Source organism: Carassius gibelio, chromosome A7 (assembly GCF_023724105.1).
Source record: "Carassius gibelio isolate Cgi1373 ecotype wild population from Czech Republic chromosome A7, carGib1.2-hapl.c, whole genome shotgun sequence".
Taxonomy (NCBI): Eukaryota; Metazoa; Chordata; class Actinopteri; order Cypriniformes; family Cyprinidae; genus Carassius; species Carassius gibelio.
Window position 1 is genome coordinate 31,882,210 of NC_068377.1, and position 24,590 is coordinate 31,906,799.

General features: G+C 38.2%; 1 protein-coding gene across 5 annotated transcripts; it reads left to right on the forward strand.

The window, feature by feature from the left end:
• Positions 1 to 1,589: 1,589 nt before the first annotated feature.
• LOC128017244 (zinc finger protein 638) lies at positions 1,590 to 24,478 on the forward strand. 5 transcript variants are annotated; one of them, XM_052602533.1, is made up of 26 exons: positions 1,590 to 1,735; positions 12,021 to 13,455; positions 14,222 to 14,283; positions 14,371 to 14,409; positions 14,516 to 14,874; positions 14,972 to 15,195; positions 15,378 to 15,521; positions 15,799 to 15,897; positions 15,978 to 16,033; positions 16,157 to 16,389; positions 16,473 to 16,504; positions 16,610 to 16,741; positions 16,866 to 16,997; positions 17,234 to 17,275; positions 17,361 to 17,492; positions 17,677 to 17,793; positions 17,902 to 17,927; positions 18,136 to 19,891; positions 20,036 to 20,095; positions 20,174 to 21,055; positions 22,965 to 23,256; positions 23,362 to 23,445; positions 23,524 to 23,670; positions 23,753 to 23,863; positions 24,004 to 24,125; positions 24,257 to 24,478. In XM_052602533.1, the coding sequence occupies exons 1-26, from the start codon at positions 1,614 to 1,616 to the stop codon at positions 24,338 to 24,340; spliced, it is 6,924 nt and encodes a 2,307-aa protein (XP_052458493.1). In that variant the 5' UTR covers positions 1,590 to 1,613; the 3' UTR covers positions 24,341 to 24,478. The 5 variants fall into 5 exon arrangements, with proteins under 5 accessions (XP_052458493.1, XP_052458491.1, XP_052458494.1 ...); XM_052602531.1 differs by having other exon boundaries at positions 1,592 to 1,735; positions 23,362 to 23,670; XM_052602534.1 differs by lacking the exon at positions 1,590 to 1,735 and adding an exon at positions 9,681 to 9,840 and having other exon boundaries at positions 23,362 to 23,670.
• Positions 24,479 to 24,590: the final 112 nt, after the last annotated feature.

Here is a 24,590-nt window from a genome sequence, read left to right on the forward strand (position 1 = left end):
CACAAAAGAAACTTTTAGCAAATATACACATTTAAAATGTATTAAATGAGTGCATTTGTAATTCTTATTACAATAATCAGGCTTGATCTAATTAAAAACGGATCTAAACAGAACAGTTTCAAGAGGGTTTTCTCTTCACACAGTTAGAGTGTAGTAATTGATATCTGGCAGGTCAAAAGGGAGGGATTTACTGTCAGTGGATGGAGGGCCAGAGGTACAGATGAACCTGTCCACTCACACAGGACACACTTATATTCTATCTCTTGAGCCTCCAGTGACAGCTGAGTTTGAGTGGAGGATCAATTTGCATTCCAGATATGATTAAAATAATTCATAGAGGCTTCAACATAGTTGACTGGGAATAAATCCACATTTTTGTACAATTACAAAACATATACAATGATTTGTCATATTTGACTATGAGCAAGAAGAGCTCATCCACCCATCCATATAAAGGCCAATCAAACTTCAAAGCTTTTTTCAGTCTTTTCAAACAAAGTCTTGAAATTGAAATTTTCATTCCGCTTCCTTTTTATTCAAATTTAAATTGTCTAATTCTATCTCAATTTAAATTTGATTAAATTACAAGAATTTATGAGGCAGTCTAAATTTAATTCTGAACGGTGAACAATCCTTGACTATAATTCCAGACCCTAACAGTTGGACGTTACAAAGGACAGGTGACGTGATCTTGTGGCCTTGCAAGGAAATGGAGTGGTGCTAATCTCAATAATTTGATATTTTAATTAAAAACCTAAAATTACTCTGATGACAGGTCTTGTTGACATATCTAATTAAAATGTACATTTGCAAGAGATTGAGCCAACACATGGGGTCAGCAGTTAGCTATGAGAGTGAGAGAGAGATAAAAGAGAGAGAGGAATGAGGGCATAGGATATAGAAGGATGGAATGTCTCTTTAAATTACACTTTGCTACCAAGCATGAAGAGAGGGAAATACCATCTCTCTCTCTCTCTCTCTCTCTCTCTCTCTCTCTCTCTCTCTCGCTCGCTCTTTCGCTCTCTCTCTCTCTCCCTCTCTCTATCTCTAGATCGCCCTTCTCTCCCCTCCCTACAGACGTCCGGCATGTGACACTTTGGCCCAGCCACACCAACTGACTGATCCGGGTGGCAGAAACCATGTGGCTTGAAATCCCAGGACACTCTTTGCAATCCAACCTTATTTTGAGACTTTTTTAAAGGAGTACTTGCAGCATTTGAAAGTGTGTCATTTTTGTCAACAAGGCAATGCCAGCTTGGGTTTGTCAAATCAATTTTCTTCAATGTACGTCAAATGAAGATCTCCTAGCTACAAAGCTCTGGTATCATCTATTGGACGTAGTCATTATTTTTGGACTTTCTGCACTAATTTATTACCCATTCACCAGGTAATTTCATGTAGCGACCCATAAACAATACCCTGTTTGCACCACCAGGTAAGGATCAGCAACCAATCAATCATATAAGACTATCCACAACAACCAGCATCTTTCATCCTTCTGAAAGCATTTCAGACCCTGTATTCCTGTGGGTTGGTTTATTTGTGGATTTTAAGGTCTCTTTGGGTCCCAGAGCAGGTGTGAGCCCTCCATTCATCTTTTCTGGTGTGGAAGTATGATAAAGAACAATAAGAAACTAAACTCCCAAGATGGCTCAACAAATGCTATCACAAGTAACAATGCCAACAAACAGGTCAATAGCCTGGCTCTCTTCTCCCAACCGTATGCCCCAAATAGGTAAGTGGATACGTGTTTTAACACCAACCTATTATATTCTGATTTTAGATCAGTTGTGATTTACTTCATGAGCTGATCCAGATTCAGCGCTTAAGCATTACTTGTATATGAAAATGTGTGGCTTAAAACGTTGGCTCTGAAACAAAAACAGACAGGAAATGTTATTTGTGTTTGTCTCCAATCGTACGCAGTTTGATTCGCTAACCTGTATGGATGTGAGATTTGTTGCGTTTTGTGTCCTGCTCATGTGCCTGTTTTTGGTCGTCTTGTCCTAAACTTTATGTTGACGAATAATCTATTGACTTTCCGGAAGTACAAGATAGAAGAACAACTTTTCAAAAGGGTTTCAGTGATTATTTACATACTCTGAAAAAACAATACTTCTAAAAATCCTTAAAACAAGATAAATGTATTTGAAATATTATTGAGGCTTGTTTTCAGAGAATGTATCTTTAACATGAGAGTAATTAGTCCTGTGTTTTTCAGTGCATTAGGACAAAATTTACTTCTGTTCAAGACAGTTTATGAAAACAAGTCTTAATGTTTTACGGTGTTGCTCAGTTCCATGTAACTTGTTTTAATGATTTTTCATATTTTAACTGAAAAGCAAGGCAAAAATACTCATTAGAGAATATGAATTTCTGCTACTTTGTAGTTCTATGAAATGAATTAGCATTCATTTGAATATGATTTGCAAAGTCTTTTAAAAATATTTTTTTGGCAATGTCACATCAAATCAAATTTGCTGGTGAAGGCATCTGTAATCATAGACTAGTCATGTCTGGTTTCATGCCTTTGGTGTGAGTCAGTATCCCCTGATAGCAATAGTCTAATTATATAATCCATGTTGTATTCATTTATAATGTTCCTTAGACCAACTAGCATGAGAAACAAGAAGCTCAAGGGGTTGGTTTTCGGCTGCAGGGACCAGCACCTGTTGAGTCTGCAGTTTATTCTGCAAAGGAATGTCATTATCATGTATAAAATGCACTCTTGAACCTTTTAGTCCCCAACATGAGGTTAGACAAGCCTGAAATATAATGCCACAGTCAGCCAGGTAATTGCTTTAATATATCTGGAGTACAGTGTAGAACTGTTACCTTTCGGATAATGAGAAAGATAAGAGTTTTCTTTAAAATAAATGCCATGAAATTAGAAGCATATTTAAGAAATCCCTCTCTGTTCTTGCAAGCTTTACATCTGGGGGCTTGATTTATTCTCTTGATCGCATGACTAGAGGATACTGTTGCTTACTTCATGTTGCCTTCCTCTCGTCACTCAGCCCAGATTAACACCGTTAAAGATGTTTAAGATAACATAACACATACAGGATCTCCCACATTAAACTGAATGAAAGACACAGTCAAAACAAAACAAGAACCAACGTCGATCTTTAAATAAATCTAGGTCCTTTACATTTAATTCAAAGCAGTGTTTGCTATTAGGACTACTTAAAAAGTACAGTGATTATGGACTGATTGTTGATTTGGTATGTTCCCCTCCATCCCCGGCTGAACTTGTTGATGTAATCCACTAATTCTGTGGATGAAAGGATTTTGTTGTTTTCTCTCCAATTCACATCCTTTTTTTCTCCCTTATTCTTCAAACTAACAATGGATCTTCCTCTGCTGTCTGGGGCAGTGGCCATAAGTGCATTGCTCTAACACCAACTAACTCAGATCCTCTATAGATGAGAAATCTAACATTAAAAAAGATTAACAAATAAGGTTAACAAGGCTAAAATTAAATGACCAAAACAGATCCTTTTCAGTTTTGACCTAATTGTGTTTTTGACATTGTCGTTTGTCAAAGGATGATATAGAGCATGATATAACTTCATGAACAGGACTGTTGAAATGTGAATGACTCCATTCACAATGAATAACCAGCTTAATTTCTGAGCTGGGCTTTTGACATTGACATTTGCACACAGCAGTTGTGTGGGACTGTGGCGAGACTGTCTGGAGAAGCCCACACTGTGTCCTCTGTGGCATTCTTGTAAATTCCAGCAACTCCATTACACTGATATGCCATTTACATCCAAACATTTGTAAATCATTTGTTTTATTTGTCACTGTTCTAATCATCATCAATGCAGAAATATCATTATTAACCTCAACATTTTAATCGTTCATTTCACTCTTAGTGTCATTGTGATCATCAGAAACAGCATTTTTATTATACTCGTCTTGATAAAAAACAAATTTGGAATTTAAAGATAATCATGACAAATTCACAAAGCACACGAGGCAAAGAGACAATATCTTTCTGCTGTCTGTATGGATTACACTACCACAGTGTGCTGCTTCTTCCAAATACACCCTTGAGCTGAAGGGCCAGCCATATTAAGCAGCTGAATGCAAACTCAGTAGAGCAGCTACACAAAACATAAATTCATAAATTCAGCACACGGCAAAGGGTTATGACTTAGAAGATGGTAAGCTAAACCATGCTGAATGATGACCTTCACTACATCAATCAACTGCTAGCTGACTATTAATTTAATGATGAAATGTAAGCGAAAGTATCTTCTAAAAACTATTATGTGTACTGTTGTATAAGGTGACAATCTGCTGTCGCTTCCCAGGCATCTGATCGAGTCCGGTGATATGGCCTGGAACTAAAGCTGTGATGATGATCCCACAGCTTGCTGAAAGTCTGAACAAAGTCTGAAACAGATTTATGACGCTGATTTGTTTGTTCTGGAAGTAGTCACAGCCACAGGCTTATGCCTTTGATTAAACGTTGACAAAATAAATACCAGGCGGGGATGTGAACAAATATTTTGAGGGGCAGTCGTCAAGTGAAAAAAAAGCACTTCTCATATTTATTTACATTAAAAAAAAAAAAAAAAAAAACGTTAAATACATTAGGGGTGTGCAAAATATATCTCAATATTCTCTGGGATTTCACTGATAATGATAATTAGACTATGTTTTACTGAATGTGTTATTGTGCTGATATCTTAAGGACTACCATTGACAGCTGACTCCTGAAGTTATTGATATTCTGAATATGGAAAACTGTGCGCAAACAGAAACACACATGCACTCATATATACAGTACATATATTCAGCTATTTAAAAAAAAACAGGCCACTTCCTCTAAACGAAGAAAAAGGGCAGCTGCTGATGTTTATACAGGAGATAATGGTTTCTTTTGCACCTCCTCTACTTTTGCTTTGTTTCGTTGTTTAATTCAAAATCATTGTCAGGGTGCTAAAGAAAAGACAATACAATAGCCAATAAAATAGCAATTAAAATATATATATATACTACCAACTGTTCTTTGGAAAAATTCAGATATTTAGTGTTATTAAAACAAGTATTTTATGGTCACCAAAGCCAGACTTATATGATCACAAATACAGTAAGAACATTAAAAGAACTGTTCTAATAATATATTCTAAAAAAAAAATTCCTATGATGGCAAAGCTGAATTGCCAGCAGTCAAGGCAGTCTTCAGTGTCACACGATCCTTCAGAAATTCTTAATCATCCCCAAATTTTGACCTTTAGTGTGTGTTTCAATTGGTGTGTAACTATTGCTTAGAATTCTGGAGATTAACTCTATGGAAAATCAGCTGCCGTGAAATCAAACCAAAGACTATTCTGAACACCTTGGCAAGATTTACTGGCTGAATTAGATGTGTTAATCATAGTCTCATGGCACTAGCTGTTTGCAGAAACTGCACACAACTGTCACAAGTAACAATAAGCTTGAAAAAAAAGTAAAATTTTATCATACTAAAAATGAATTCACATACAGTTTAAACATCTATGCTATATACCACAGAATTTGTGAATATGTTCTTAGCACATGCTGTTATGAACTTGACTCTTGGCCTTGGTTCAGTTTTAATGCCATAAGGACCATAGATAGGCAGTAGTGGATATCTATATCTGGGCCCCTTAACAAGATTTATGGGTTCCTCCTTCAGAAGGTTACATATGTTTTTGGATTTGTTTTATGGGCATGCATGGTCTAAAGTGATTGCGTGTGTGTTAAGCGTTTGTGGAGCTAACAGTACCACAACTAGAAGTACACGTGTTGTTACTATAGTAAAGGCATAAAAAAATGTTTGCAAAGCATAAAAATGGATATACAAGATGTCAAAAGAATGTGACATTTTTAGAAGTAATGCAGCACTGACACAAAAGGGTGATGGACAGTTCCATTAAGGTAATTCAGAGAAGCTATGCTTATTTAAAGGATGTCATATCAATGCAGCCAGTCCCAAAATTCAAGTGCAAATACAGTGTGTGCAAATACAGCTTATCTATTGGTCTATAACTTGCTTACTTACGGCAACTTTATATTACTTTGACTATTGTTAATATGATTCACCTATAAAATGTGAAATATATTTTATTCAAAATCAAAAATATAAGTTTTGAGAGATTTTATACAAACCATCATATCTTGTTAAAATTTTAGTTTTACCAAACACATGAACCTGGAACAGGCTTTGGAAGAAAAGGAGTTCGATAAGGACAGCTGAAATGAGGAGCAAGCTGTTTTCAGTTACAGCAGAAAAGATGGTGAACATATCTGAGGACACTGTTACCACAAAACGCCTCGCCAGCACAATTCTGAAATCATGGGACCGGGAGAAGGTTAAAGGGGATGTGTTTGTATGAGGGTGTGTAAGTGTTTATCTGTGTGTGTCTGTACTCTGAAATAGAAGGTGTTGAGGTGCTGAAAGAACTCATTTTAGATGAGGTGACGAGACCATTGCCCACTTTAATTGAAAATGGAAACATTAACCAGCTCATTTGAGCTAACCAACAGATATCCATAAGAAATCATGCTGTGAGAGTATATTCTTTCATACTGACAGGTCAAGTCTGTTAGGTCAAGACACCTTTATTTATATACAATACAGATTGTGTCAAAGCAGCTTTACAGTGTCAAACAGGAAAATAGTCACCTCTAGTTTTGTTTTCTTCCAGCTGCGCTTCATTTTCCAGGCTGCTCTCTTTAAGGTTTCGGACTGTTTTCCTTAATCTTCTTTAAGCGTAAGGGACGCAACCGTATCTATAGTGCAAAAGAAAGAGCCCATAGTTTCTGTTACAACATCAAGTTTTTCTGAGCTATTAGATTCGCTAAATATAAAGTATGATTATGAAAATGAGTAGGCCCTGACAGGTGTCTGACTCCAATAGAGTTCAGAATGTCTATAAATGCTGATCCCAATGCATCATTTTCATTATCAACATGGATATATGAAATCATCAGCAATTTAGAAAATCAGCAAAGTATTTGATAAAGTTTGTATGGTGCCCTGGTGGCCTGTATACAGTAGCCAGTGCAAACGTCACAGAGGATCTATCATTAAAAGTCTCTATGGCCTGAGAATGAACTGAATTCTCTGATGTGAGGCGGCCAGCAGGTGGTCAGTTTAGTCAGTCTGTCTGCTTCGTGACCTGGGCCCCAGCTAGTCAACTACAAACTCTAAGACTATAAGACTCTAAGACTAAGCGATATACCAAAATCCACTTTTCATATTAAAATGTATAATAGTAATCTTCATAGTAAAACAGGTGGTACAATATAAAGCCACATAAAGCATGGCCGATAGTTACTTATAGAAGGTGCACAGTGTCATACACTAATACAAATAATATTCTTAAACATACAGCCATGCAGCTTTTTTTATTTAAATAATAAATTCATATAATAAACAGTTTGCACAATATATAATATAAACGATTCTATGATCTGACACAGTAAACTTAGACATCTAAAATAAGACCCAGTGGGTTACATGCAAACTGCAAATACTTGTAGCCTGAGCTCCATCTGCCATGAGGACATTATGTTATCGTGTTATCGTGACCTTTTAAGAACTGAAGTTCTCCTGGGAGAATCTGTCCTGAAGCGCTGAGTGGCAGGTATTCCCCCAACCCCTGGAGGCCATTTATTCTTGTTATATTAAATTAGTTATCTGTTAACGGGACCCCGCACTGTCCACATCATTTGTCATGCCAGACAAGGATAAAGTGTCATGCCAGCTGCCGATAATGTAGCTACAGTACAAGTTGTTCCCCACAATAATGCTTGATCTAAGTCTCACGCTCTTGTTTAAAGTGCAAATGAGACCTTTCATCATGTCTCTTTTTCTTTCTGTCGCTCGCGTCTCAGTGTTTGCAGTGCGGCCAGCTCTCTCTCTCTGTGTCCAAATTGTTATTGATTGAAATTGGCCCCTGGTGCTTGAATGATTTTGGTCTGTCGCTATGCTGGACTTGGACATAAACCAGGGCCAGTGAGAAAGTTATGGAGAAGAAAAGGGAGACAAAGGAAAACTTAGATGAGCTATAGGTTTAGAAGCAAGTGTGAAATTAATATTCTCTTCTGTGTCTTTCACTGCAATTAACTGTTTAGTGCTGAGTCTCCCAAAAAGCAATAGGAAGCTAAATAGATTGTAGAAAACATTGGCGTCAGTCACTTCTAAAGTACACTTATAATGTTTCTCGGAAGCAGAGCCCAGGCTCCTTCTCTTGGTTAACTGATCTCAAGTTCTGCCAAGTAGATTAGCAAGTGGTCAAACACAGTAAATACTCAGGGTGTGAGTTTGGGATTGCCAAACTGATGTAAGAGAATTTGATTTATTTATGGCCATGAAAAATGGCTTAATGAGCAAGCCATGACTGAGTGGCCTTACTAACCTACATTACTGATGAAATGTATATATATATATACACACATTTCCCCATATGTGTTTCTAAGCATTTAATGCTAAATATTTTCTAAGAATTTTAGGTGTAAAATAACATTTCTCTCACACACACACACACACACAAACATTAAATAGATTTCCTGTTATCTCTCAGCTCATCGAAAACTCAAAAATACATTAGATATTTTTTTGGAACCCAGAATTTTTTTTTTAATGATTTACAGAGTATTTGAAATAATGTTACAGAAATCTCTAGTTCGAGAGGTTCACACTCTCACACATGCTATATAGGAATGACTGCATGCTAGGGCTTACTATATCTTTAAGTTGTTGTGTGTGAAGTTTGTCGTCGTCAGCCACATAACACAGCTACTCTGGGCTACTTAAAGTAATCTCATCTAAAACAATGGGATCAGTGTGTTTTCTTACAGCACTAAAAAATACAAAAGCATCTGACTGGATAAGCAGTTATATTCCATTAAAGCTAATGGCATTCTCTTAAAGTGATTTAAAATGAGATTCAGTCTATTGCTCAGATAAGATTATTATGAGCTTGTTTATTTTAACATGAAATTATTAAAAAAAGCATCTAAAATAAACTGAGCTGGAAATATTCATCATGAAAATAATCATGCTACTACATTAGTGATATAATACTTAAAGTCTAGTATACCTAAGAATAGAAATCTAAATCTAAAGCCTAAATATAACAAAAAAGTACAATTATTAACTACTTACGGCTGCTTTTTTGAATATGGGAAGTGAAATGTTTTAAAATAATAGACAATGATAACAAAATAAAAAAATAAAAAGGGGGTGTTTAGTACATTACCACAATATGTGGTACATTACACACTGAAGAAAAAACAACTTGAGACTAATATGTCATTAAAAGAGTTACAAACAGACAAAGCATTTTTGTTCTTAGACAACTGGATCAGTGAAAGTCAAATTATTTCATGAAAACAAAAAAGAGAGGTCTGGGTGAATAGTTGCATCTGTTAATGTGGAACTTTGTTATTAAGTTATTTTTGAGACAGGGAACTGAAATGTTTGTAGGCCCACAGTCTTTGCCTGAAAGAAGAGTTGGTCTTAAAAATGAAAACACTGCCATCTCCTGGATACCCTTGAAGGAAAACGACCCCCATCTGCTGTTTTCAATAAACGGCGTAAAAACTATCTCCTTTTTCTATTATGCAAAAAGTGCGCCAGCCTCGCAAAATAACTCGTTTTTACGTAATAAGTGAAAGATGTAACGTGTTTCGCGTCACAAGAGCTCGGGTTTGATTGTTTTTCCTGACTCGTGATTCAACTCTTCACTCGTTTGATCACGCCTGAATGCGAGCCGTTCGACCAGCAGTCTCCAGAGAGTGGAGCGTTTTCGTCGTCGGATTTCCTCAGTAAGATTTAGCATATTAAAATACGAGGTATGTTATTGTAGTGCATTTCAACCGTTTTAGGAACCATTTTAGTGTAAATGTGGTGATCTATTTGTGGAATAAAATAGTTTTTCCTTTATAAAACGTCGACTGAGATCGGAGTAATGTTAAACGATACACAGGGTGAAGCAGAGGCCTGCAGGTATCGGGTTGGTTTCATTACCAATCTGCCCATAAAATCACTCCTATTGCGTGTTTCGTGTATTTAAACATTTACTTTCGTTTTGTATGATGTACACTTGTCAAAAACATAACGTTAGCAGCACCCCATACTGACTAAGATATACCGCTTTCATTAAAATGATCGACGCTCGATCTGGCGCGGTGTCGTAATGGAAGCGCTATATATTGTTGTTTGGGTATAAAGCCTCACGATCTGTTAATGATTTTTAATAGTTGTGTACACGATATTGCATGATTCACGCCCTTCATTTGCAGTACACGTGCTTTTTTTTTTCAAGAGGGTAAATGAAGCAGATGTTTGGGTTCAAATATAATATCGTGTTTTTGTGTCGTTCTTCTTAAAGACCGGAAGAGTAACGTTACCTCCGTTTAGTGTCCAGTGGTTGGCATTAAATACTATTTTAGGCCTGCTATCAGAATTGGCTGCTGTGTGAGGTTCAGTGGACATTTTGTGTTCAGTCACTGGATGGCGGCCTCACGTCTTGAGTTTCGTTTCGCAGTAAATATTCCCATTAAAACACTTCTTGCGGGATAATGACAGAAAGTGCGATCCAAAACCCAGTGGTTTTATGATTTCAGGTGAATGTTTGATGATGTAATCTTGCACACATTATTTAATTCTGATAAATCTGTGAAATTCAGATATGCTACATTTAAATTGTATATGCAGGTGTTTTTAATTTATTATTCAGTTAATTAATTCTAAAGTCGACATCTAAATCAAAATTGACCTCATTTTTTAATGCATAATATTGGTCTTTATATGCAGTTTTTAGTGCACATTATTTATGAGGGGAGAAAAAGGTTTTAGAATATTTCAACAACAAGTAGTACATCCAACTTTCAAATGATAAGATCATTAACAGTAAAAAATACAAAATTTAATTTAATGCCGGCTACATTGCCAATTAACTAAGGTTATGGCAGTGATGTGTAATAAAGACAGATCTAAATAAGAATTGCTCCCAAATTGGATATAATTGTCTTTTTTATAAAATTTGGAAATATGGGACATTAAAGAAGTAGAATGGGTGGTGTATGCTGTTTACACTTGACGTTTGACACTTTAACTGTTGGAAAAACTGAATGTAGAGATACATTTTTTTTTATTTTTTTGTAGTGCTACACCACTCGCTGTTTTGTTTTATTTGATCTGGACTGTGTATCCCTAAAGCACTATATGCCTAAGTAGATCATAGAGAGCACTGGAAAAAGCAGCCCTGGTTGCAGGTTTGGCAAGTCTGCGTAACAAAACCAGCCCAATCAGTGCTCAAAACTAGCCCAATCAGTGCTCAAAACTAGCCCAATCTCGTTCCAGGGGAAATTGGCTGTCAATGGTGTTCAGGGGTCAAAACCACCTTCGTAGAAATAGTGTTTCAGGGAAGTAGGACAGACTGGAGAAAGAAAAAAAAAATGTGGCAACAGTATAAAAGTGGCCAAGTTTCGCAGGAGATCCGCGGACTTGGCAACACTGCCTGATTGCTTCTTTTTTTTTTTTTTTAACGGAAGTAGATTCTTAGTCTCTTAATTTTGTCATTGATATGTTCATGAAGAGGAGTCACCTTAGTGATCTTTGACAGGGATGGACAATATTGAGTCCAGACTCTAATTATATCAAACCAACATTTATGTAAAATGCTGAAGTACTGCTCACAGGTTATTAATAAATTAGTTGTCTAATATCTGTAAATTAACAGTCTGGCTTATCATGTTGTCCTGTTTTGAGGCATGTTTGTCCCTCCCTGTTTACATTCAGGTGATAAAAGAGCCTTACTAAAACTCATGCATGAAAGTCTCTCTTGTCCTTGCTTGCTGTTTTTTCTTCTTCAGTGAAGACATGGAAACCTGTTTAAATCCCTAGAAGCTGGAGCTTTGAGAGTGTGTTACAGAAGGGGAAAATGGTCACAATCCGCTTTGCCATTTCTTTGTGAAGACGACAAGCCAATAATCCTTTCTGTTTTTTTTTTTTTCCTTAATTTTTCCAGCTTTTCATTGTTCTCGGAAAGTTGTGTGCCCCCTGTTGCATTGAGGCATTTTGGGAGTCTGCCGCTTTTAGGCCCCGTCTCCCTCCAGTTGGCACAGATAAAGACTCAGTTGGCACTGCACCAGCTGAATGCAATTGCTGGCACAAGTGTCGCTCCGCCTGCAATTGCATCACCTGCTTTGACCTTGCTCAGCTTGCTTAAGGTCACCATGTCACATCCATTATATAATCCCAGTGGAGGGCGGTTCTCCAGTGGTCAGAGACCTGTTGTTCCTGGCCAGTATGGTCTTGGGTCACAGCCTCTAATGGAGCTGGGAGCAGCCCGTCTTGGCCCAGGTTCCATATCCAGTTCTCGCGGAGGATTGATGGTCAACCAGCCCTTCTCACTGGGACAGCGCCAGTCGCAGATTTCCCCAGATCTCGAAGCCGCCATAGATCGAAACCTTCGTGGAGTCCATGACGAAGTTCGCCTTCTCACTCAAATGCTCCAGCAACCGAAAAAAGCAGATCCCCGTATTAGAGGGGATACGAGAGATGAAGTGATTTCCTCCAGGAGCGGCTTTTCTGGGAATTTGCGATCTGATGAGGGGGATTGGTCCCAATACCAAGCCCCAGGCAAGCTCTTCACATCTTCAGGTTTGGATCGTCCTTCCAGTTCTTCACAGCTGTTAAAGTCTACAGGATTTGGTGGAGGATCAAGTGGTTTGGAAAGCCAGCGACAACCAGGACCGCGACCTTCACGCTACACCTCTGAAAGTGCCAGCAGCATCCTAGCAAGTTTTGGACTCTCCAATGAGGACCTAGAACTTCTAAGCCATTATCCAGATAATCAGCTGACCCCTGACAACCTACCGTTTATTTTACGAGACATTCGAATGCGTAAAGCGAAAAGGGACGTTGATGCGAGATCTGAATACAGCAACGTCATTGACTATGGACATTCTAGTAAATTTGGCTATCCTGAGGATAGCCCGGATGGCTATGCAAGTGAACACCTGCCTAAAGAGTCACCAAAGTATGTGAGGGAGGTCTCTGGACCACCCTTCAGTGGCATGGACATCACAAAGCATCCTCATCCGTGTAAACCAGCTCCAGGCCCTGTACAAGCTCCAAAGCTTCAGAAACCTCCACTAGTTGACCCAAGACCCACTAAGATGATTCCAGCGAGACCATCTGCTTCCCAGCCTATTCTACAGCCTTCCAGTCGACCTCCGTCGCAGATTCCACCTCTACTTGGTGTTCTTCCTTTGATGACCATTGATAGAAACTCCGGAGGTTCGAATGCTAACTGGATCCCGTTCCTTCAGCCTCAAATCAGCATGCCCGCCACGAAGAGGCTTCCAACTCCTACCATGATGAATGATTACTCCGCAGCTACTCCAAGAATCTTTCCTCATACATGCTCTCTATGTAACATTGAATGTATCCAGATTAAGGTGAGTATCTTCTTACCCAATAGTGCCTCTTTTGAAAGCTTTTTTTATTTTATTTTTATTTTCTTGTGTAAAGGGTTTCACTTGCGGTTTCATTTATTTTAAATGTCTTGGTGAACTTTGAGCTAAAGCTGTACTAAATTTGACTATGAAATAAAATGTCAGAAACTTGTAATGAAATTTTAATGTTTCTTAACTTAAATTGCTTGTTTATTGTGCAGTTGCCTCAGTGTGGGTTAAAACATTTGCCAATAATTTGATGTAAATAGAGTACCGGTAGATAATAACTGGCTGATCTTGACTACTTCAAGCCAATTCCAGTTTCAGAAGGAGATTTATCTGTCAGTTTTCTGGAAACCTGAGGGAAGCCGATGGAAAAACCATTTTGTTGAAACCTAGTTTAAGACTGGACTGGCTGAAAAAATACTGTACCTGTTGTGAAGGCAGACCTGATGACTGCTGAAGACAAAATGTGGATGGCGATCTCCTTCATAAAACCTGAAGCAACGCTTTGGACTTTTTCATGTCAGAAAAAGTTTTGTCATCAAAAATCATGGACTTTTTTACTCTGTGACGATAGTGGATTTAACAAGCTTTATCATGTCTCACTCAAATTTGGACTTCTGGGAATTCTTTTTAGTTTTTAGCTTTATTAAAAATTTTGAAGATCTTTTTTTTGTTTTTTTTAGCTTATTGCACAATTTAAAACACTGAACAAGTAATTATTACAGCAAAACATTGAAAATTAAAGCTTTTTGTTTGTTAACAGGACTGGCTTGAACATCAGAACACAAATCTTCACATTGAGAGCTGTAGACGTCTTAGGAAACAGTGAGTGTTTTTTTATGATTTGCTTGTATTGCTTAAGAATTCCACTGGAAAATTTCTCATCATATGTCATTCTCATTGTTATCATAGATATCCTGACTGGAATGTTGATGCTGTCTCTGTTTCAAGGTAAATCCCTACCATATCCAATCGTGGACATTTAGGTCTAGAAATAGAATTAATCTTATGTTAAGAAGGTTTTAAATTTACATGAAAATGTGTCAATCATCTGCAGACCTGAGCCCAAATCAGAACACAGCAGCGCAAAGCGGCACACCCAGTCGCACTCATACTCCAGATCCCCCAGCCCGAAGCGTCACCATGACTCCTCAAGCCGTCGTAAACGATCTCGTTCCCGCTCCCGAAGCCCTAGGAAGTACCACCGTTCGGGAAGTCCCAGCCGGTCCCCCCATAGGAAGTCTCGAGTCAGTCCTTACAGACGGAGATCCCGTAGTCCACCATCTCAGCGGTCAAGGTCTCCCGTTTACAGTAGGCGCTCTCCTGTACAACGTTCAAGCCCCCGGCGGAGCAGCCCCTCCCATCAGCAGAGGTCTAGCAGTAGTGAACGACTGGCCATGAAGCTCATGTCTTCAAGTAAGATCTTTCATTGCAGTGCTTTTGCAATGAAATTTACAGTTTGCTTTCAAATCACTTGGTGTACTAATGCATGAAGTTCTTTTCTTGCCCACAGCTGAGCTTTCCTCAATCACAGACAGTAATACTTTGAAGGCTGTGGTGAAATCCTTGGCACCCGCCCTGCTTGCTGAGCTAGCAAAGAAGAAAAGTAGTTCCTCTACTTCCTTATCAAAGGGAAACAGTAGCAGCAGTAGTTGGAAACGGCCTTCCCCTCCTAAGAGAGCAGAGTACTCCAGGTCAAGCAGAACCTCCACCTCAAAGTCATCCAGCACTCCAAAGGTACATCCATATATTGCAGTAAATGCTGTTTGTTCCTCCATTACTTTGGCTTTGAGGTTATTGTGTTGTCATATTTCTTTCAGGGATTGCATCAAATCATTTTTGAAAAAAGTAGTGATGAATGTGGGTCATTGTGAATGAAATCTAATTGCTATCTTTCTTTGATTCTGCATGACGTGAAGCCAAGACCCAAGGATGCCCCTGGCACAGCTTGCTTGTTGAGGCTTATGCAAATTCCTTTTGGGACTACAAGCAAACAACTGACTGATGCCATTGAACCTTTTGGAAAGATTTATACTGCCATCCTCCTCAAGGCGATTAATGAGGTAAATTGAATACTTAAGTTATTTTGAATACTTTTTTGTGACCAATATTTTTATTTTATTTTTGCTTAGAAGAGATCATTACTTGTATTTGCTGTGTTCTATGGGGTCTATGAATATATTTATTTGTGTGTAACAGTGTGAGTAAAAGCATTAACTAGTTTCTAAAAGGAGTAAAACCTACTGGCTCCAAAACTAATGCTAGTGAAATGCAATTATGTGCATTTAAAATGTAGTTTGTGTAGCTGTTAGAAACATTTGTGGTTCTTACTCTCTTCAGGCCTCCGTGTGTATGGAGAGAGAGGAGGATGCCAAAGCTTTGCTCAACTGTAAGAACCTGAAAATTCGTGGACAGGTTATAAAGATCTGCATGGAGAAGGTATGTTTGACTCTTTAAGTCACCTTACGGATGAACTAAACCTAGCCCTGACATTAAATCCAATTTGTGCATTTTTGTAGGATGCAAGAACTGATGATGGTAGAAAACCTGTTAAGAATGAAAAACTTGTTAAGAAGTAAGTTCTCACGCTTGCAGTTTTTTTGCAGTGTATCTAAATAATATCATATTTTTGAATTATACATAAAATAATTATTTACACCTTACTAAAGGTTCTGTAAATGCATTTGTTTCATTACAGAAAAGAGGTGACTACAACAAGATCAACCCAATCAGCAAAAGTAAAGAGTGCCAACCCAATGAGGGCACCTCAGTCAGCTAAAGCAAAAGAAGTGACAGGTTTCAAGACGTCTCAAGCAATTAAGGGAAAACCAGCCGGCCCCATCAAGTCATCTCAAGTAACCAAGGGAAAATTCAGTGTCCCCAAAAAGACTGTACAGACAGCTAAAGCTAAACTCCCTGCTAAGGGTGCAGGTAAATTAATAGATTTCCTTCTGTAATTGTTCCCATAGTCATGCACGGTAATCTCTATAACTTTTGCTTGTATAATTTGACAGAGACAGCAGTTGCCAAGAAGTTAGTGAAGAAGGTATGGCATTTTGTGTTGTCCCTCCAAACTGTTTATTTATTCATTCTACATCTAAAAACATTCGGTTTGTTAAAACAGCTACTTACATTCTCTCTTTAACTACAGGAAATACCCTGGAGTAAAAATATAGTAGAGATTACGAATCTTCCCGAAGGGGTTACTGAGGATGACCTCACCAACCTTGCTAAACCATATGGCTTCAGTGTAACTCCTCTCATAGCATCCACTCAACATAAGGTAATAATATTAGGAAATTACATTCAAAAATCCTTGAATTCATTAAATTGTTATATTAGTGTGTTATTTTTACTTTATTTTATTGTATTATTTACTTTAACAGTATTTTTTATGCTGTTTTTAGGCATATCTGCAGATGCCCAACACAGAGGCAGTTGAAGCAATGGTGAAGGCCTACTCTGAGACACCAGCTAAGGTGCAAGACAAAGAGATTACCATCAAGATGATGATGCAACCTATCGACCTGAACGACACTGTGAGTGTGCTCTTCATCTCGGTCTCTGTCAAGTTACACATAGGAAATTTTTTTTTTTTAATAAATATCCAAGAACATTTTATGTATGTTTTGGTTCTTAATCTAACATTCGGTGTTCTCACTTACAAATGCAAGAATAATGTACACTCTCTGTTGTCTATCAGAGTGAGAGTGCATTATGTCTCAAGTACATTTATACTTGCTTCATTGATACTATTATGTTTTCTGCCCAAAAGGAGTCCGTATTCACAGTGCTTCTGGACATGGAGAAATCACCTGTAAGTAAATTGACAAAAGTATGACATTAAAATTAACTTACCTGTATCATGTCTCAGACTCACTTTTTTCTCTCCTGATTTACAGGCTATCACTACTTTGCCAGACCGCCTTCTCGTTGTTAATAATGTGCCAAAAACACTCACCGCAATCAAGGAAGTAGAGAACATAATTCAACGCTATGGTGGCTTCAAGAAAGTTTTGCCTCTGAATGGCTGGGTAAGATACTCCAATTCAACTTGTGTTAACTAAACAATTTTATTTTTGTATTGTATTATTACTGTAGTGATTATAAACACACATTGGGTCTTTTTCTTCCATCTTATGAAATCTACTTTCTTTTATTAAAGGGAAATGTGACTTAGTTGACTTGCAATATTGTTTTATTTTCTTTCAATCTCAGATTATTTTTGAAATGGAGACTGTCGCTAAAGCAAGGGCTATCTTCTGTCGCTTCCTCAAGTTTCGTTGTGTGGTTCAGAACAATGACCTTAACTTCCAACTAGCCAAACCACTCAAGGTAGTTTAGTGTTTTTTTTTTGTTTTTTTTTCATGTGTGGCATCTCAGTGCTTTTATAGAGGCAGTTAATGAAAAACTCAACTAACCGTGTTGTTGTTTATTTAACAGCTAAAAAAGAAGCCAGTAGCAAAAGGGTAAGGGGAGTGTGTGTATATATATATATATATATATATATATATATATATATATATATATATATATATATATATATATATATATATATATATATATATATATATATATATTTTTATTTATTTATTTATTTATTAATAAAAAAAAATTATAATTTTTTTTTAATACAAAGTGTTCTGGAAATGTCAACATTTTCTCTCTCATGTTTAGAGCGAACCCTCCTGGTACAGCAGCAGCGACGACAACAAAAACAAATACCATCAAAGCCCAGAAGCCAGTGGCTGTGGCAGCAGCTTCTGCTGCATCTACTGCAGGTCCACCTGTCACAAAAGACAAAGCTCCCAAAACTGATGCTGTTATTGTGGCTAAAGCAAAAGAAAGTATTGTTACAAGCAATAATGAAGTATGTTTGCAAAAAAGTGTTGACGAAGGAAAGGTGAACGCTGATACAGCTGCAACTGAAGTTACTGCAGTTACCATAGACCTTACAGTTGATGAGTCTGCTAATGGAGAAACAGCTACTCCTGAGAATAAAGCAAAGAAGGATACCCAAGCTGTTAATGAAATTGTCATGGATACCCTTGAGACTGAATCTGTGAAAAAAGAGCATGAAGCTGGATCCTCAGTTCCCTCGACAGAATCGAAGAGTGAGAACAAGGAGCTTGAAACTGGATCCTCTGTTCACTCTTCAGAATCGGCCATTCCAGCTGAGCTTGGGAAAGGAGAGCTTAAGGTTGAATCATTTGTCTCTGCTTCAGAATCTGCCATTTCAGTTGAATCTCCAAACACAGAGCATGAATTGGAATCCTCTGTTTCTGCTACAGATTCTGGAAAAACAGAGCTTGAAGTTGCATCTGCTGTTTCTGTTTCCGAATCTGAAGTTTCAATTGAGGCTGCAAAAGCAGAACATGAATTGGCTTCCTCAGAAACATCCATTTTAATAGACACAACTGATCAGACAGGGACTTTGCCCCAGAAAAATGATCAGAATGTGCTTGAGGCTGAAGATGCTCCCAAAGAATTGGTTCCTACATCTGTGGAAGAAAGCAAAATTGACAATGAAAAGTTAGAAGACGGAAATAATATTGAGGCCATGTCACAAATGGAGATTGTTGCTTCAACTGTTGGCAGTGAGGAAACTGCAGTAGAGGCCATGGAGACCCAGAGTCCAGAAGAACCTACCAAAGGCACTGATGTCAAAGAGGAAGCTTTGGAAACACATGAGCTCAAGATAGAAAATGTGGGCCAAGCCGATGACTTGAGACCAACTAAACCTTTAGAGATCGATATCCATCGTAAGTCTAATAATCAAACTGAATCCGCTGAAGAGCATAGTCCTGTAGCTGTTGCATCTGACTCCATTCCACCCTTTGATCCTGCTTCTGACCTACCTTCCACTTCTGATCAAACTGTCAGTAATTCTGCAGTCAGGGTTACACGCGCTTCAAACAGTCCTCAGGCTGTGATTGAGCCCTTCCATATTGATGACAATTCTCTGGACTTTCCTCCGCTCACACAGGAGATTTTGAAGGCCCTTGAATTAGCTGTCCATCAGTGTCGCTTACAGTCTTCATTAAAACGCGCTGAAGAAGAAGCCAAACAGAAGGCGGAAATGGAGAAAAAAGCTGCAGAGAAGAAAACCACAAAAGGTCCATCAAGCTCAAAGAAGCCTGCTCAAGCGACCAAGAAGACCACTCAAGCTGAGAGTAAAAAGGTTCAGGATGAGAAAGAAAAAAAGTCTCAGAACTCCATGTCCAGGAGCAAGCCTGTGGACACCTCATCCCCAGAGAAAGAGCCTACATCTAGGCACAGGATCAGGGGTAATTCTGAAGAAGATGGCTCTACCACCAAGCGTGGGGGATCTTCTGGGTCCTCCTCCCGGAGGAGCAGGCGGGAATCCAGCCCTCCATCAAAGCACTCAAGCCCCCCATCAAAGCGTTCAAGGGGGCAAGATGTTGATCGCAGGGTGAGGTGTACCAGTGTGTGTGAGAGAGATATATATATAGCTATTGTTTTGAGATGTTTAAAAAAGAAACCTCAAGGTATCATTTGTCACTTTCTTAATCTGAAATTTTAATCTTTTCGCTTGATTTAATTGCTTTTTTTATAGAGTCGTAGCAAAAACTCACAGTCTTCAAGAAGTCACTCAAAAACAAAGACCGCTGACAAGGTAAGTTTAAACATTTAACATATTTGCAGTCTAATAGCTGAAGATAGGGATTGCTGATTTTGAATTTGTGCTTTCCAGGAAAAAGATGAGGAACTGTTTCCATTTAACATTGATGAGTTTGTGACCGTTGATGAAGTCGGGGATGATGCAGAGGAGACTGTGGTCTCAAATACTGAGTCTTCAGCCGAAGACGAGAAGATCCAGGATAAACCCGATTTCCACTCCATAGTCTCCCCTATTACAGAGTCTGGTTCAGCTGATAAACCAAAACTAACTGACACATTAATTGCTTCTGACATTGGAAAACCTGAAGTAATTGAATGTGTGGATAAAATTGACGCCACACCAGCTGCAGAAGTTATTGCATCTTCAAAACCAGAAGAGCAAGAGCTTCAGGAAGAGAGTGGTGATAAACCGCTGGGAACTGAAAGAATTGAAACTGCCATTGTTAAGAACAAGACAACAAGGCCTTGTACTGTAACAGAAACTGCTTCAGCGGAGATGGACAGCAATGTTGAGACCCTTTTAACCATGAAAGAACACCATGGCGCGGGGGCCTTGGTTGAATTTGAGCCAAGTCAGACAGTTTCTTCCTCTCCTTCACAGAAAGAAGGTTGTCCACCAACTTCTACAGAAACTTCAGATAAATCAGATGATGTCCATCCTGAGGAGCCTGAAACATCTGCCCCAGTGATGAACAAAGATAAGGCAACTGTGATCTCTGAAATTCCTTCTCATGATGCAATGGTCACTCTTGATGAGGTCAGTGAGGGTGAGGAAGATTTTCTTAATGAAACAAATGAGGGACAGTATTCGAAGGCTGATGAAGTCCCTGAGACACTTGTAACGGTTGATGAGGTTGGAGATGATGAAACAGGGGGTGAAGAAAAACTTCAAGGCCTAGTCACATTGGATGAGATTGTTGATGAAGAGGAGGAGTTTGATTCATTCAATCATGAGGTCAGTTTTTTTGCTTGCTACCCCCACAGCAGTGTTAATTTCGTTGACTAAATATTTTCGTCATTATTTTCGTCACGAATATATTTTTGCCGACGAAAACGAAACGAAAACTAAAATAGAAGGCACTGATGGAGACTAAAACTATGACTAAATTGATTGACATTATCGTCAACGAATAAAGGACGAGACGAAAATAGACTGTGACGAAAATCAAATCAGCAGACGGGAGAGATGCGAGGAATGAGCAAAAGAACCGGCAAAACAGAACAGACTGCATGAGAGAAGAGAACCAATCAGAGCCTGACTTATTGAGACGTGAAGCGAAGGTTTTCAGTTTTTATGAGCTCCCGGGAAGACGGCATTCGAAGAGGTGATAGGGACTTTAAGCAACAGCCTCTGGTGGAACGGCAACGCCATTCTGGCGTTGTATTGCGCCTGCGCGAATTTAACTGCTACTCTGTGACGTTCTAACTTAACGGTCTACTACGGGAGAACAGCTGATTTGCCGGAGTCGCTACAACGTGAGAGGTTAGGTAAATAAATGTTATGTTTTTAGACTTATTTACATCATACAATATTAAAAACTCCTCTTCTGACAAAAGATTGTCATTTAACGCCAAAAGCAATCCTTCTCTTGCTTTTTTAAATTATATATTTTTTTTGGATCTCAATAAATGAATTAATGCTGCGTTGCGCTGTTCTGTTTTACCGTTGCTTAGTGACTTTTACCTTCTTGGCTACAGCGGTGTGACGGCAAACTTCCGGTCGCTGTAGCCGTTCCATTTGCAGCTGTTGCTTAAAGTCCCTACTGTCTAAAAGAGCGACAAAATGTCCACAGCTCACTTCACGTTTGACGACGAACAAAACAAAGTGTAAAGCACGCAGAGCGCTCATTCGTGGCAAGAACACAACCAATTTGAAGACATTTACAGACGAGCCACCCGGACATTTTCTCAAATGTAATTTTACAACGATGTTCTTTTGTTTATTGAGCTAAGCAAAATTGGAATAGTGCAGTGCGTAGATGTTGTAGCATTAAATATTATGAACTGAAAAGTACTGTAAAATAGCCCCTTCTTCAAGTTAGATGAGAGCACAATACTAATACGTAATATCATGATAAATAAATTTGATTAATACTAATGTTTAGTATATTTTATAATGTTCTACTTGTTGACAATATCACAAATGTTTCTATATTAGTCATGTGAAACATGAATGTTCACATCCTATCATTATACATACAAATCTAGCAATATTGTAGTATTTAAAACATACAATATTGCTAGACAAATGAATACCTTATAAAATCTTGTTACTTTTTTTATCCACCTAGCTGCCAACTTATTAAATATTTACTTTAAATGTATGCACTTATTGTTCAGCTCAGCTGTAAGCTTTAAGGTCCTGGACCTAACTTTATTTTTCTTTTATTGATGGTCAATTGGCAGCTAGTTATTGTTTACATTATCATGACAGTGTTTGTTGCTGCATAAAAGCTTTTGAATCGAAATAAAGACACAGTTGTGTTGAAATAAAGTTGAATTTGTGTTTTATATATTTTGGTTAAGTTTGTTTCCTATACCAGCTGTAAAAAATTGTCTAGTAAATCTGTTATTGATTTTAGTCTTATTTTAGTCGACTAAAATACCAAGCAATTTTAGTCGACTAAAATACCAAGCAATTTTAGTCGACTAAAATACCAAGCAATTTTAGTCGACTAAAATAAGACTAAAATTAAAACAAATCAGATGACTAAAACTTGACTAAAACTAAAAAGAATTATAGTCAAAAGACTAAGACTAAAACTAAATTAAAATTTTGTGTCAAAATTAACACTGCCCCACAGTTGTGTTCAAAACACGTTTAGTTCTTGTAGTTTAACACAACCTCTTCTTTGTTTTTCCAGACTCTTGTAACCCTGGATGAGGCAAAGGGTGACGATGAGGAGATTGAGGAAGTGGAGCATAGTGAAGACAACCCAAGAACCACACCACCAATCAGACCAGAAGAGCCGGTGAAATCACCAAGCCAAGAAGAGGATCCCTGTGACCTTGAAGAGCTCCGCAAGATGAACTTTGTAACCGTGGATGAAGTAGGGGAGGAAGAAGAGGAACAACCACCCAGTGAAGATGTCAAAGAGGAGAAACAAGTTAAAACAAGAGCTACAAGGGCCAAAAAGAGAACACGCCAGACACCAGGTGAGTAAAAGAGAGAAAGCAGAGTTTCCTTCTCATTAAACAATCAGATGAGATTGAGATGAGTATTTCTAAGTGTAAGCACCATTGTCTCCTTTTGCTCTCTAGTGAGGAGATCAACCAGAGGTAAAAGAGAGGCAGAGGAGCCCGAGGAAACTGCGGAGTGTGATTCAGAGGCAGCTGCTTTCATAAGTGAGAGTCCTTCTGCAACTGTAGAATCCATGGATCTTGATGTTAAGACAGAACCGCAAAAGGCTGAAACCTTGAAAGTTCCAGATTCGTCAGCTGCACTGGTCACCGCAGAGGTCTCTTCAGGATCAGAAGAGGACAAGACGAGAGCTAAAGATGACAACTCTGCAAAGCCAGAGAGTGATACTGTTGAGACACCAGTCTCTGACAGAAAATCCACAATCAAAGGTGTTTAATCTCATTGATGGTTATTTAGCATTTGTTGGTACCAGTGTTCTTACCTATTGCTCTCTTCCATTTTCATTTGCAGAAGAGTCCAAGCAAAGGCGGGAGATGGAGCCAACACAGGAACCTGAAGCTAAAAAGGCCCCTGTGATTGAAGACTTCACCTTGCCCCCGTTTATACCAAACAATCCCATCGGTAAGAGATCCACTAGAAATTATGCAAACATCAGTTAAGCCAAGCTATTGGCTTTATATATTTAAAAAAATCTTTGTTTGTTAATACTGTTCACAAAGACTGAATCAAATGGATTCTTTTTTTTTTTATTCGTTTCATAGGGGTTGACTTTGTGGTGCCCAAGACGGGTTTCTTCTGCAGACTCTGCTCTTTATTCTATGGCAATGAGGAAACTGCTAAGAAAAGTCACTGTGGTAGCCTAAAGCATTACCAGAACATGGAGGTACAAGTTATTTAATTCTGAATGTTAATTTCTTACTGGTTTAAAATACTGGTACCATTTTAAATTAAAGTACTGTTCTTATTCAAGACTGAACACATTTATATAAGTTAACGTTTATCCTTTTTCTCTAGAAATACTACAAGAAGCTCAAGTCTCAGAAGCAGGGTGACTGCTCAACACCGATAACGCCCAGTCATAGTTTTCCTTCTGAATAGCCCCTATTAAGAGTTTTTTTTTTCCTTTATATTAATGTTAACAGATGGGTCCAGTTGTTTTGTTGTAAAGGTTTATTATTTTCTTGTTTAGAGTGAAATGCATTTGCTCATGCTAAATAAAGATTACATATAATCAGACATGTCTCTTTATGTGCATCTTTAAGTTTTGAAATTATTCATTACATTGTAACGTCTACTCCGTAATGAATAATATAATTTTCAGAATGATACAGGAATACTGTCTGATGAC

Bases quoted from the DNA above. Each gene is read 5' to 3' on its own strand.
- LOC128017244 (XM_052602531.1), top strand. From the start codon at position 1,614: ATGATAAAGAACAATAAGAAACTAAACTCCCAAGATGGCTCAACAAAT. The intron at 15,898-15,977 runs GTATGTTTGACT...GCATTTTTGTAG, and splicing joins TAAAGATCTGCATGGAGAAG to GATGCAAGAACTGATGATGG. The intron at 17,794-17,901 runs GTAGTTTAGTGT...TTTATTTAACAG, and splicing joins AACTAGCCAAACCACTCAAG to CTAAAAAAGAAGCCAGTAGC.